At 45.4% G+C, this 14,653-nt stretch overlaps 1 protein-coding gene across 1 annotated transcript; it reads left to right on the top strand.

The window, feature by feature from the left end:
- Positions 1-6,523: 6,523 nt before the first annotated feature.
- On the top strand, positions 6,524-13,057 carry LOC120697264 (UMP-CMP kinase 1-like). The gene is made up of 9 exons (XM_039980423.1): positions 6,524-6,769; positions 9,991-10,045; positions 10,158-10,275; positions 10,370-10,526; positions 10,900-10,980; positions 11,069-11,176; positions 11,398-11,469; positions 12,380-12,474; positions 12,749-13,057. Coding segments are annotated over exons 1-9 (894 nt in total). The 5' UTR covers positions 6,524-6,562; the 3' UTR covers positions 12,750-13,057.
- Positions 13,058-14,653: the final 1,596 nt, after the last annotated feature.

Consider the following 14,653-nt stretch of genomic DNA (forward strand, 5'->3'; position numbering starts at 1 on the left):
GGCGGCCCAAGCGGGCCGGCGAAGTGAGGTGGGCTGGCAGGGAAAGGCGGGGAGGCAGTGGGCTGGGCTGGGGGAAAAGGGAGAGGGGTGAGGTTTTTCTCTCCTTCAAATTTTGATTGGATTTTGATTTTGTGTTTGGATTTTTGGTGGAATGAATTGGGGAAATTTGGTGAGGATTTGGTGGGGGTTTGTGAGGGGTATTTAGAAAGGAAAATGCCGCGATTGCGTGGGAATTTTGGATGCGTGGTTCCCGGCCTAGGGCTGCGTGCTAATTCACGTCTTAATTACGTCGATTCGCTCGTGGGTTAGAGGTTTTTAAATTGAAATTTTCGGGCGCTAATTTTCGGGGTGTTACACCGGGACTCTTTCGGAAGCTTGGATATACAAGGGAATATGAGTTTTAGGAGATTAGGACTCTTAGAACCGACCATTTAGCTTCCATGTATAGGATTCCCTCCGTGGTATAAAAGTAGAGCCTCCCCGAGGGGAATAGGAGTTAGACCATCGAGAATTATATTGCATACGCGAGTTTAGGGCAGAGCTCGGGGGCCTCGGCGAGAAGTAGATCTCGGCGAAAGGCGGAAGCAAGAGGAGGCAGGAACCAGGGGGGTCGGCCGACCCCAGGTCTCCCGAAGGTGGCTCGAGTTCATCTTTCGACACGATCTTCGTCGAGTTCATCCCGACGACTGTACTTCAAAGTTTACAATGTATCTCGAGTAAAACCTTCGTACTTCTTATTTACTTTGATAAAGTCTTGATGATTGATCAATAAAGTTTGTCTTTTAGACTTAGTTCCTAGTTTATTCATGATCTATGATCCATACCTTGCAATGCTTAACTCCAGCATGTTTCGGATCCGAGTTAACTAGTTACATGTTCTTTTAGTAGATCTCTCTACTTTAATTAGTTGATTGAATCTGCTCATGCTAGATATGGTTAGGGTTTTCTAGTTCGTCGATTACCGGGTTTGCCCAGTGACAGTGGAGCCGGGGAAAGGTTCGAGTAGGTCCTTGACATTCATGATCATGTCTATCCAACACTTAATATTTATATCTAATCACAAGATGGTTCTTAGTGAATTGGTTGTTTGTCTCATATCTCTTGTGGAATCCTTTTGCCATGTTAAATCCTATCTTTCTCGTGTTTTAGATTAAACTCTACTTTCATCTTTTATGCATTAAGATTAGAGTATAATTAGATTATAGTTTAGCTTATAATTAGAACGATCTTAATCCCTTTAATAGCTTATTTAGATCTATTAGAATTAGTTAGTAATTAAGTTAATATTAGATTAATAGTATATTAAACATAATTAAGGCCCTGGATTGACAAACCCAAGATACTCATCCTGGGGAAAAGCTACTACGATACTGTCGCTTGCAGTATAAGGTTTGGCGTGCTTAAGTGCTGTCAACAACTCCCCGATGGGGAATTCCCCGTTTCCATCTCTAAATGGATCAGATTCTTGAGCTAGACGGGTTGAGTCGAGTTGAGGGACGGAATCAATTCCCACTCTTTTTTTTGTCTGTCTCGTGCTGCTTTTGCTTCCCTCCTCTCTGCTTTTGCTTTTGCCTCTCCGTCCGTCTCGGGCAGGCCCTCCAACAGATGAGCTGACATCACTTTTTTTGCTTCTTCTTCTTGAGGCCTCTGCCACCGCATCCCCCCATTGCCGGCCAACAACTGTTGCTGCAGGCAACCCCTCTCCCTCTTCGGCTGCTTCCTCCTATGTGTTGGGGACGGGGATGGGGAGGCACTCCCCGACGGGGAATTCCCCCTTGCCATCCCTAAATGGATTGGATTCTTGAGCGAGATGTGTCGAGTCGAGTCGAGGGACGGAATCAATTCCCACCGCTTTTTTGTCTGTCTCATGCTGCCTTTGCTTCCCTCCTCTCTGCTTTTGCTTTTGCATCTCCGTCTGTCTCAGGCGGGCCCTCCAACAGATGAGCGGACATCACTTTTTTTTCTTCTTATTCTCGAGGCCTCTGCACTGCATCCCCCCATTGCTGGCCAACAACTGCTGCTGCAGGCAACCCCTCTCCCTCTCCCTCTTCGTGTGCTTCCTCCTGCGTGTTACTATGGTACCTCCTCATCTCTTACCTTTCTGTTTGCTTGTATGTATGTTTTTTTCGATTAGGAGCTTGTATGTATGTTTGTAATTCCAATCCAACTTGCATGTATAACCGACGCTTCCTTCATTTTAATCTGTCTTCATCTTCCTCTGCTCTTCTCTGGTACTACTACTGTACCTAGCACTCTAGCAGCAGCTGGTTCTCATCTGGCATTCTCTTTCTTGCGTTATTGCGTACTATATATACATAAACCATCACTTTATTTAATTTGCTCTCTTTCTTCATCATTTTTTCTTCAGAAAACAGAATCCTCACCCCCCCTTTTTTTCTCCCAAGGAAAGAATAATAAGGCCATAGCGACCAAAACCATTTTCCAGTGCTCATCTAGACTGGTTCTACTTTTCTAGTACTCCTAAAAATTGGCCCTGAGGCCCATGAATTATTTAATCTTCGCCATATAATATGTATGAGGCCCATGAATTAATTAATCTTCGCCATATAATGTGTACTGGTATATGTTTAGGATAGAATCACGTTCACGAGGATGATCGCTTCAGCTTCTTTTGGCTGTTCTACAGCCACTATAGTGAAAACAAGTGTATAAACAGTGAAAAAAGGCAAATAAACAGAAGTAGTGGCTCAAAATAAGCACAACCGATCAGGGCATGAATATCTGATGAGAAATTATAATAAAGCGTCCTAAAGTTACAACTTCTCCACGCGGCGCGCTTGATTTCTGTTTGTGTGTTACGTCACGCCCCTGTATTTCTCCATATAAGCGAAAATGATTAATTGGCCGGATGTTTTCCTTTCCCTTTTTATCGGATGAAATTTTGGACAGGTGAGATTTCTAGATGGACCACCTCACGATGCGTATGTACGTGGCACATCAAGAAGCCTCTAGCTAGTACTAAACGGAGGACCATGCATCATATCAATCTCTTTCTTTTTAATTTCTTTTTAAGAGATGTTTGATTGGGATAGGGGAATGTAAGGCGTGATAAGTTTTATATTTTATTTAGATTGTGGGATAGAGAAATAAATATGAGTATAAATGGATTAGGACAGAGAATAGATGAGAGGATGGGATAGGATTTCTCTATCTCTATCACCATCCCACACTAAACAAACAGCCCCTTAGAGAAAAAAAACAATTTTGAACCTGCTAGCAGCTCTTTTTTATGCGAATACACAATACAATGCAGACTCTCACAAACACGCACGTACACTCAGCCCTATAAACGCACGCACGCCACTCTACCCCTATGAGCATAATTGTCGACGAGGACGTCGTCTACCACTGAAAGAACAAAGCCGTTAAATTCTGGAATAATTCTTAGAAAACGAGAGCACTCGTGTCAAGTCCAAGACTCAAACCCGAGTGGACTGTTTCCACCACGGGCAGGAGCTGCTGGCAGGTTGCGAGCTGAGCCCGTGCTTGGTGGCTACAAATCAAACCTACTTCTTCGTTCCAATGTGCATCTTATCTTCATAGTACCACCACCGTTGTCGGCGTTGATATTTTTCAAAACTTTAATCACTTATCTTATTTAAAAAATTTGTATGTTTTCATCTACTCATTTGATATATGTTCTATCGTTAAGTTTAGTTTATGTATTGTAAATTTACATGTTTACATAAATTTTTTAAATAAGACGAGTGATTGAAGTTTTGAAAAAATCAACCGCCGACAAAAAAAAAGAACGAAGGTAGTACCTATTTGTCACTGAACTCATCGCATGCAGATGTTGCTGCTCTAAACCACGCCGGTCGAGTTAGTTGATTTTTCTCATCCGTATCATTGTTGATCCTCACACTGCCCCGCATGGCAGATACGATCAAGGTAATCAGTGTTTCCCAAATCGCGCGTCGGGTGCACGACCGCAGCGCGAGGAAGGGCGGAGAAGTGGCGGCGGGTCTCGGCGAGGGTGGGGGGGGGGAAAGCGTGAGGATGCGCCCTACGGAATGAATTGGACTGGGACGGCTCGGGGGCAGGGCATTTCGCGTTGCGGATGGGGACGCCGGTCGATCAAGCGGCTGCTCCGGCGAGCGATTTGGGGATGGTAGACGGCGAGTGGCGGAGCGGGACGGCTTGGTGAGTTTCGCGTGGGGACGAGGAGCGCTCTAGGGGCCTATTTATATGTCGGGGAAGGTGGGAGCGAGGTGGCCACGGGGCCATGGCGCGCGACGCGGTGGCGCTGGGATGGCGCAGATGCCATGGCTTGGCGGGGCCGGGCGTCAGTGAGAAGGATTGGCGGGGCCGGATGGCAGGACCGGATGGCGCACTCGATGAGGTTGGCGGGGTCGGCGGGCAAGGCTGGAGCGGAGATGCCACAGGGGGGGTAGGCGGGCGGATGCTGGGGCGTGCGACACGCGCGCACGGCGCGCCGGGCGGAGGAGGAAGAAAACAGGGGCGTGGCGACGTGGGTCGGGCAGCTGATGCGGCAGCGTCACTGCGGCCTGGGGCCGGGTGGCGAGGTCCAGACGACGGGCCCGGGGTAGCAGAGACGTCGCAGGGGGGTCGCGCGGGCGGTGGCCGGAGCGTGCGCCACACGCGCACTGCGCGGCGGGCGAGCAGAGGAGGAAGAATGGGAAGGAGGGGGCGTCGTGGGCCGGGTAGAGGTAGGCGGCCCAAGCGGGCCGGCGAAGTGAGGTGGGCTGGCAGGGAAAGGCGGGGAGGCAGTGGGCTGGGCTGGGGAAAAAGGGAGAGGGGTGAGGTTTTTCTCTCCTTCAAATTTTGATTGGATTTTGATTTTGTGTTTGGATTTTTGGTGGAATGAATTGGGGAAATTTGGTGAGGATTTGGTGGGGGTTTGTGAGGGGTATTTAGAAAGGAAAATGCCGCGATTGCGTGGGAATTTTGGATGCGTGGTTCCCGGCCTAGGGCTGCGTGCTAATTCGCATCTTAATTACGTCGATTCGCTCGTGGGTTAGAGGTTTTTAAATCGAAATTTTCGGGCGCTAATTTTCGGGGTGTTACACCGAGACTCTTTCGGAAGCTTGGATATACAAGGGAATATGAGTTTTAGGAGATTAGGACTCTTAGAACCGACCATTTAGCTTCCATGTATAGGATTCCCTCCGTGGTATAAAAGTAGAGCCTCCCCGAGGGGAATAGGAGTTATACCATCGAGAATTATATTGCATACGCGAGTTTAGGGCAGAGCTCGGGGGCCTCGGCGAGAAGTAGATCTCGGCGAAAGGCGGAAGCAAGAGGAGGCAGGAACCAGGGGGGTCGGCCGACCCCAGGTCTCCCGAAGGTGGCTCGAGTTCATCTTTCGACACGATCTTCGTCGAGTTCATCCCGACGACTGTACTTCAAAGTTTACGATGTATCTCGAGTAAAACCTTCGTACTTCTTATTTACTTTGATAAAGTCTTGATGATTGATCAATAAAGTTTGTCTTTTAGACTTAGTTCCTAGTTTATTCATGATCTATGATCCATACCTTGCAATGCTTAACTCCAGCATGTTTCGGATCCGAGTTAACTAGTTACATGTTCTTTTAGTAGATCTCTCTACTTTAATTAGTTGATTGAATCTGCTCATGCTAGATATGGTTAGGGTTTTCTAGTTCGTCGATTACCGGGTTTGCCCAGTGACAGTGGAGCCGGGGAAAGGTTCGAGTAGGTCCTTGACATTCATGATCATGTCTATCCAACACTTAATATTTATATCTAATCACAAGATGGTTCTTAGTGAATTGGTTGTTTGTCTCATATCTCTTGTGGAATCCTTTTGCCATGTTAAATCCTATCTTTCTCGTGTTTTAGATTAAACTCTACTTTCATCTTTTATGCATTAAGATTAGAGTATAATTAGATTATAGTTTAGCTTATAATTAGAACGATCTTAATCCCTTTAATAGCTTATTTAGATCTATTAGAATTAGTTAGTAATTAAGTTAATATTAGATTAATAGTATATTAAACATAATTAAGGCCCTGGATTGACAAACCCAAGATACTCATCCTGGGGAAAAGCTACTACGATACTGTCGCTTGCAGTATAAGGTTTGGCGTGCTTAAATGCTGTCAACAACTCCCCGATGGGGAATTCCCCGTTTCCATCTCTAAATGGATCGGATTCTTGAGCTAGACGGGTTGAGTCGAGTTGAGGGACGGAATCAATTCCCACTCTTTTTTTTGTCTGTCTCGTGCTGCTTTTGCTTCCCTCCTCTCTGCTTTTGCTTTTGCCTCTCCGTCCGTCTCGGGCGGGCCCTCCAACAGATGAGCTGACATCACTTTTTTTGCTTCTTCTTCTTGAGGCCTCCGCCACCGCATCCCCCCATTGCCGGCCAACAACTGCTGCTGCAGGCAACCCCTCTCCCTCTTCGGCTGCTTCCTCCTATGTGTTGGGGACGGGGATGGGGAGGCACTCCCCGACGGGGAATTCCCCCTTGCCATTCCTAAATGGATTGGATTCTTGAGCGAGATGTGTCGAGTCGAGTCGAGGGACGGAATCAATTCCCACCGCTTTTTTTGTCTGTCTCATGCTGCCTTTGCTTCCCTCCTCTCTGCTTTTGCTTTTGCATCTCCGTCTGTCTCAGGCGGGCCCTCCAACAGATGAGCGGACATCACTTTTTTTTTGCTTCTTATTCTCGAGGCCTCTGCACTGCATCCCCCCATTGCTGGCCAACAACTGCTGCTGCAGGCAACCCCTCTCCCTCTTCGTCTGCTTCCTCCTGCGTGTTACTATGGTACCTCCTCATCTCTTACCTTTCTGTTTGCTTGTATGTATGTTTTTTTTCGATTAGGAGCTTGTATGTATGTTTGTAATTCCAATCCAACTTGCATGTATAACCGACGCTTCCTTCATTTTAATCTGTCTTCATCTTCCTCTGCTCTTCTCTGGTACTACTACTGTACCTAGCAGCAGCCGGTTCTCATCTGGCATTCTCTTTCTTGCGTTATTGCGTACTATATATATAAACCATCACTTTATTTAATTTGCTCTCTTTCTTCATCATTTTTTCTTCAGAAAACAGAATCCTCACCCCCCCCTTTTTTTCTCCCAAGGAAAGAATAATAAGGCCATAGCGACCAAAACCATTTTCCAGTGCTCATCTAGACTGGTTCTACTTTTGGTTCTACTTTTCTAGTAATCCTAAAAATTGGCCATATCTGATGAGAAATTATAATAAAGCGTCCTAAAGTTACAACTTCTCCACGCGGCGCGCTTGATTTCTGTTTGTGTGTTACGTCACGCCCCTGTATTTCTCCATATAAGCGAAAATGATTAATTGGCCGGGTGTTTTCCTTTCCCTTTTTATCGGATGAAATTTTGGACAGGTGAGATTTCTAGATGGACCACCTCACGATGCGTATGTACGTGGCACATCAAGAAGCCTCTAGCTAGTACTAAACGGAGGACCATGCATCATATCAATCTCTTTCTTTTTAATTTCTTTTCAAGAGATGTTTGATTGGGATAGGGAAATGTAAGGCGTGATAAGTTTTATATTTTATTTAGATTGTGGGATAGAGAAATAAATATGAGTATAAATGGATTAGGACAGAGAATAGATGAGAGGATGGGATAGGATTTCTCTATCTCTATCACCATCCCACACTAAACAAACAGCCCCTTAGAGAGAAAAAAAACAATTTTGAACCTGCTAGCAGCTCTTTTTTATGCGAATACACAATACAATGCAGACTCTCACAAACACGCACGTACACTCAGCCCTATAAACGCACGCACGCCACTCTACCCCTATGAGCATCATTGTCGACGAGGACGTCGTCTACCACTGAAAGAACAAAGCCGTTAAATTCTGGAATAATTCTTAGAAAACGAGAGCACTCGTGTCAAGTCCAAGACTCAAACCCGAGTGGGCTGTTTCCACCACGGGCAGGAGCTGCTGGCAGGTTGCGAGCTGAGCCCGTGCTTGGTGGCTACAAATCAAACCTACTTCTTCGTTCCAATGTGCATCTTATCTTCATAGTACCACCACCGTTGTCGGCGTTGATATTTTTCAAAACTTTAATCACTTATCTTATTTAAAAAAATTTGTATGTTTTCATCTACTCATTTGATATATGTTCTATCGTTAAGTTTAGTTTATGTATTGTAAATTTACATGTTTACATAAATTTTTTAAATAAGACGAGTGATTGAAGTTTTGAAAAAAAATCAACCGCCGACAAAAAAAAGAGAACGAAGGTAGTACCTATTTGTCACTGAACTCATCGCATGCAGATGTTGCTGCTCTAAACCACGCCGGTCGAGTTAGTTGATTTTTCTCATCCGTATCATTGTTGATCCTCACACTGCCCCGCATGGCAGATACATCAAGGTAATCAGTGTTTCCAAAATGAAGCATGGCTGTATGCTTCACGAGTTCTGTGATCCTGCAATTAACCACCGGCTCTGTTGCCCCTCTGTTTTGGGAGGAGGTTAAAGTCCGACGGGGTCGGACGGTCGCGAGCGCGCGACCCCGCGCCGCAGCTGCCACGAGTCTCCCGCCGCCTCCCCTCGCCCCTCGCCGCCGCTTCCTCCCTCGGCTCCGGCGGCTCCCGCCGCCTCCGCCACCCGCCTGCCACCGCCACCGCCGCTAAACACGCTGGCACGCTCCTTCTCCAGCCTCCTCTCCCCCGCCGCCACCGCCGCCCACCGGCCTTCCTCCACCTCCCAGCTCTGGCGGCTCCCGCCGCCTCAGCTCCGCCGCCCACCTCCTACCTCCACCGTCGGCCGGCGACCTCCCCCGAAACCCCCTCTATAGTCGCCGGGCACAGATCCCCCGACAACCCCCACCCTGAACCCGCCATCGGCTCGCGACAGCGGCGAGACCGCGAGGAGGCGAGCGAGGCGGCGCACGAGCAAGGAAGCGCGAGGCTGAAGACGGCAGCGCTTGTTGGGCCGGGCCGCGCCGGTCGCGCGGTCGCGCTATCACGCGACGCGGTCGCATGATAAACTTCGCAATTCCTATCCATCTTCCGGAAGGACAGAAGCCCACCTATCTTCCAATGTTTGAGATTCGTGCAAACTATATTGACCATGAGATCCATGTAACCCTAACCTCCCTCCATCTTTCTCTCTCCCGTCTCCTCTCTCCCTCCCGTGAGCCCAACGCGCCGCCGGCCTCTCCGCACGCCCGGCCCGCCGTCTCCGCACGCTCGGAGCCCCACCTCGTCGCCCGCCGCACTCTCCGCCTCGTCGCCCGCCCCGCCTCGTCGTCTCCGCGCCCCCAGAACCCCGCCGCCCGCCGCTCCTTCCCCGGCGCCGGCCTGCCTCTCCGCGCGCCCGGAGCCCTGCCTCGTCGCCGTCGCCCAGAGCCCCGCTGCCCTCGTCGCCGTCGCTTGGAGCCCCACCGCCCTCGCCGCGTCGCCCGGAACCCCGTCGCCCGCCGCCCGCCGCCCGGAACCCCCATGCGCGAGCCACAACATTCCCCTAGAACTGATCAACACACCTCTAAACTGAGTCAACATTCCATGAAAATTGATTCAACATTTCACCCTATTGATTTCAACATCACCTCTAAACTGATTCAACATTTCATTTAAACTGATTCAACATTTCACTGTCTAGTGTTTCAACATCCCCAATCCACCATTTCAACATCAGCGGGCTGTTTATGGCGCATCCTCAATTAGTTTTAAATATTAGTACAAACAAATGCATAAAGATACAAAAAATGTTCATGGCGCATGCCTGTTTATTGGTGGGCTGAATTAAAAAGACTAAATGGGCTTACTGGGCTTAAAGATGTATTGATTAATGATCTTCCACAAGATGCATAGGGACTCCCGATAAACTTTGCGCTGTTTTGATTGCTTCTGACTGCTGGGGCTAGGCTGGCCATCACATTACTCATTGCTCCAGTTTCTCATGTCTTCACACACAAACATATAGCAGTTCTGTTTTCTTTTTGGCTCATCAAATTTCATTCACGACATGCTAGTCGATTGTTGGATGCAGGATGAAGTTGGGTCATTTCCTCCAGGGAAAAAGATTGCCGTTGTGTTTGTCATAGGTATGCCGGACCCTGTCTTTTATATATGCTTAGCACCGAACAAATATACAGCGTTCATATTATTTACCACAGGCATGATATGCCCTGTCCTGCATCTGAACTTCTTGCGCAGGTGGCCCTGGCAGTGGCAAGGGCACTCAGTGTTCTATGATTGTCAAACAGTTTGGCTTCACCCATCTAAGCGCTGGAGATCTTCTGCGTGAGGAAGCTAAATCTGATACTGAACAAGGGTGCCACACCTAACCCTTCTTTCTGTAAACCAGCTAAGTGTAGGTACCAGCTGGTTATGTTGCTGACATGCGCAAGTTTCCTTTTCACTATCAGTACGATGATAAAGAATCTGATGCGTGAAGGAAAGCTTGTGCCGTCCGAGCTCATTGTCAAGCTTCTGTTAAAGGCAATGCTTCAAAGTGGGAATGACAAGTTCCTTGTTGACGGATTTCCTCGAAACGAAGAGAACCGCCAAGCATATGAGAGTATTGTAAGCCTACATTTTCTGATGCCTGACTCTGAACCTATCATTATTTTTGTTCTAAAATATACATAAGCCTTATGTATGAGTTTGTTGTGGTAGAAATAGTGATATGGCCCCCCTTAGCTTTATTATCATGCGCTTTCTAAAGCCTGACTCCGAACTATTGGTATTTTGGTTCCGGCGCAAATGAGCATGAGTCATGTATATGAGTAATGAGTTCATTGTGGTAGAAAATAGAGTTAGCTCCGCTTAATTTTGTAAGCATGCTCTTTTCAATGCTTGATTCGGACGTCTGAATGATTGGTATTTTGTTTCTAAAAGGTGCAAATAGTGCTATGCATTGCCCCCCTTTAATTTTGTTGCATATTATTGTTAACAGATTAAAATTGAACCTGATTTCGTACTATTTATTGATTGCCCAAAAGAAGAGTTGGAGCGGCGCATTCTAAACCGAAATCAGGTTTTTCTCTTTGTGATTTCTAAGCCTCAGGTTCTTGTTTTTGTCACGTTTGCTTAATTCACTGTTTCATATATTTGGTCTTTTACAGGGAAGAGATGATGATAACATTGACACTATCAGGAGGCGGTTTGAAGTTTTCCAGGAATCAACTCTACCTGTTGTGCAGTACTATGAGAAAAGGAGGAAGCTCAGAAGGGTAATTTTGGGGTACTTTGATTTTTGTACGAAATATGAAAAAAGTTATAACCTTGTACCTGTCTCAGATATTAACAGAGGTAGTATAGAAAAATGTGAACTATAACTAACTTAAGTAAAAAAAACTATGGTCCATATATCCATTTCTGCTCTATGCATCTATGTATATATAGGCCTCGCAATTCGCTAAGGATTCTGGACTATTGGTGGTTGTATCTTCAGGTTGACGGTGCTAAATCTGCTGATGCAGTTTTCAAAGATGTGAAGGCCATATTCACTCAACTGAACACTCAGGTTCACATCCATGTTCCCTCTTCCAATTGCTTAGTTCAAGAAAAATATCATGACTAATCGATGCTTGTCCTTTGTGTTGCATCCCCTTAAATTAATACATGAGATCTGAAAGGCTTTTGCTATGGTACTTCAAAATCGCCACTTTATAGAATGAGGTATTACCTCCTAGCAGAAGATAACATATTGAAAGAATATATTTATTTATTCTTGTTTAATATTGAAATTAGAGGAATATGGATTAAATATTCCTAATATACAAAAGACAATATAGACAATGCCTTTCTACAGAAACATTTTCATATGCTGATAGAGGAGCGAAATCATGGATAAGAACACCATAATTAAAATGAATAAAAAATGCAATGACCACAACCATCAGTTCTTAGTGAAATCATTCAAATCCAAAATAAAAATATAAGAAAATCAGAAAGGACACGGGAACCTGAGGAAACCCAGAAACACATATGTGTGCTAACCACATCCAATAGTTAGCAACAAAGAAAGTATTCGAACCTACAAAGGCGCAAACAAATGTAGAAGATAATTAGATAGGGAAAAGGAAATCAAAGAACCCTATAGAAGCTATAAACAAATCGATGAATCAGATGCGCATTTCGACAAACAATTCACAAGAAAATAATTCAAATTAACAATGGGAAAATAGAAGAGCATAAGGTGTCGGGTGTGATGGATTATCAGGAGGCATGCTCGTTGCTTCTTGCATTTAGTAACTGGGCAGCATGAGTTTTTACGTTGCTCCCTGATGGATATGGAAAAGGAGGTATCATCATTTTTGTCTGTCTCGTGCTGCCTTTGCTTCCCTCCTCTGTGCTTTTGCTTTTGCATCTCGTCCGTCTCGTGCGGGCCCTCCAACAGATGAGCTGACGTCACTTTTTTGCTTCTTCTCGAGGCCTCCGCCACTGCATCCCCTCATTCCCGGCCAACAACTGCTGCAGCAGGCAACCCCTCTCCCTCTTCGCCTGCTTCCTCCTGCGTGCTACTATGGTACCTCCTCATCTCTTACCTTCCTGTTTGCTCGTATGTATGTTTTTTTCGATTAGGAGCTTGTATGTATGTTTGTCATTCCAATCCAACTTGCATGTAACCAAAGCTTCCTTCCTTTTAATCTGTCTTCCTCTTCCTGCTCTTCTCTAGTACTGTACCTAGCAGCAGCCAGTTCTCTTCTCGCATTCTCTTTCTTGTGTTATTGCCTATACATATAAATCATCACTTTATTTAATTAGCTTTTCTTCTTCATTACTTTTTCTTCGGAAAACAGAATTTTGATGGGGAACGGGGCGCGGTACATGGTGTTGGTACGATCAACCTGAGGTTTACTTTGGGAAAGGTTGTGCGGCATTCCCCTCGATCAATAAAAACATCGTCAGCGGTTTCTTGCTGTGTCATGATGGATTTGAGTTGGTTTTCGAGTCTAATAAATTAGTCGTGTCTAGATTTGAACAATTTATTAGTAAAGGTTATGATAGCGGAGGCTTGTTCCGCTTATCCCTTTCGGATTTTTTGTAATTCAGTTGTGAACCAGGTTAACCGTTTGAGTAATGATGACGAGGTTAATGTTTGGCACTCATGTTTATGTTATATTAATTTTAGAAGCATCGCTCGGTTATATACTTTATGTTTAATTCCTAAGATGCCAATAGTCAAAGGTTCTAAGTTGATAAATTGTTCTACTTTATGTTTAATCGCGCGTGCAAAGCGTGACCCCGTGGCGTCCTGCTGAACACTTGATAAATTGTTCTCGAGTTAAAATGGTGCGGACGGAACTATTTGATAGGAGCAAAATGGTGTTTTCCAATATGAACTAACGGCAGCATTGACGGCGCAATGGCACCTAGGGCATAGAGAATTAAAATCGGTGGCATTGATATTTTCAGATGGCATGGAGGATATCACTGTAACTTTCAGTGTCATTGAAGGAATTTAATCCACAACTTGCCACGGGGCTAGGCATAGTGCAGCGCATCCGTTGCCTCATAATTGCTCTCCTGATGGGACGACCCTCGACAGGAATCTACCACCCTGCTTCAGGGTAGGGGGTGCTGGCTGCCCCCTTGGTGGTGGTGCTCCTCAGCTCCTGGCATGGGAGCCGGGCCAGCGGATGGCTGACCGATCGCTAGGATGTACCTAGTAGCTGGGTAACCCAAGGCCGATGGTTCATCCAAAATGGTGCGAGCCTTGGCCATAGGTTGTGCCACATAGTCTCAGGTGCTGACACATGGGCCAGCGCAGGGTGTTCATTAACTTCCTGGCGGCGTTGTTGTACACGCCCCCATATCATTGCGGGCATCATAAGATGCACGATGCTGATTGAGATAATGTCGTAACTCCTGCTGTTGATAGGTATCCATGGGGTGCATGGGACTGCACCAAGGGAGCTATAGATATGTAATTATGTATGCCTAATTAACAAGGGACGTATGTATACATATAGCCTGCAAGCCGATCGATATGGGAGAGCACTAAAAAGTCTTTTAAACACAAGAAAAACTTCCTCTCTTCTTTATTAATATATACAGGGGTATAGATATGGATATACAACGTGTCCGTTAGCCTGTTAGAGATGGAATCAGATCAGCACAGACATTATCTTACTATTACTAATTGAAGGTTCAAAAAGATGCACAGATTTCGAGACGCTCTAGGAAAAAAGATAAAATCTAGAAAATCCCACAAAAAAGAGAAACATCTGACCATCAATTAATATATTGGAATATTTATAGCCATTAGATCTGTTTTCTAAGTAATTACCCACCTCTGCCATTATAAAAGGTCTCGAGTTCAACTCCCAACAAAAGCAAAATATTTCTTTTTTTTTTTGCATTTTTCCCTATTTTCACCTTTGCCGTTTTGAAAGGTCTCGAGTTCAACTCCCAACAAAAGCACATTCCACCTTTTTTTATAATTTTTTCCGTTGTCAAATTTACTCTCATTTTTTTGTCAGATTTTCACATTTACAAATTTTCACTACTAAATGATCACATGTTTTTTTAAATAAAGATGCTGAAAACCTTTCATGAAACAGATATTTTATGCCTAATCTTACTATTACTAATTTGAGACTTTTTAGACTCACCACGTTAATCCTCACAAGATGCGCTCAAAAAAGATTAAATCATAGAATTTCTTACAATAATAAAAAACATCTGATTATCAATTGGCAGAT

Source organism: Panicum virgatum, chromosome 3K (genome assembly GCF_016808335.1).
Source record: "Panicum virgatum strain AP13 chromosome 3K, P.virgatum_v5, whole genome shotgun sequence".
NCBI classification, from domain to species: domain Eukaryota; kingdom Viridiplantae; phylum Streptophyta; class Magnoliopsida; order Poales; family Poaceae; genus Panicum; species Panicum virgatum.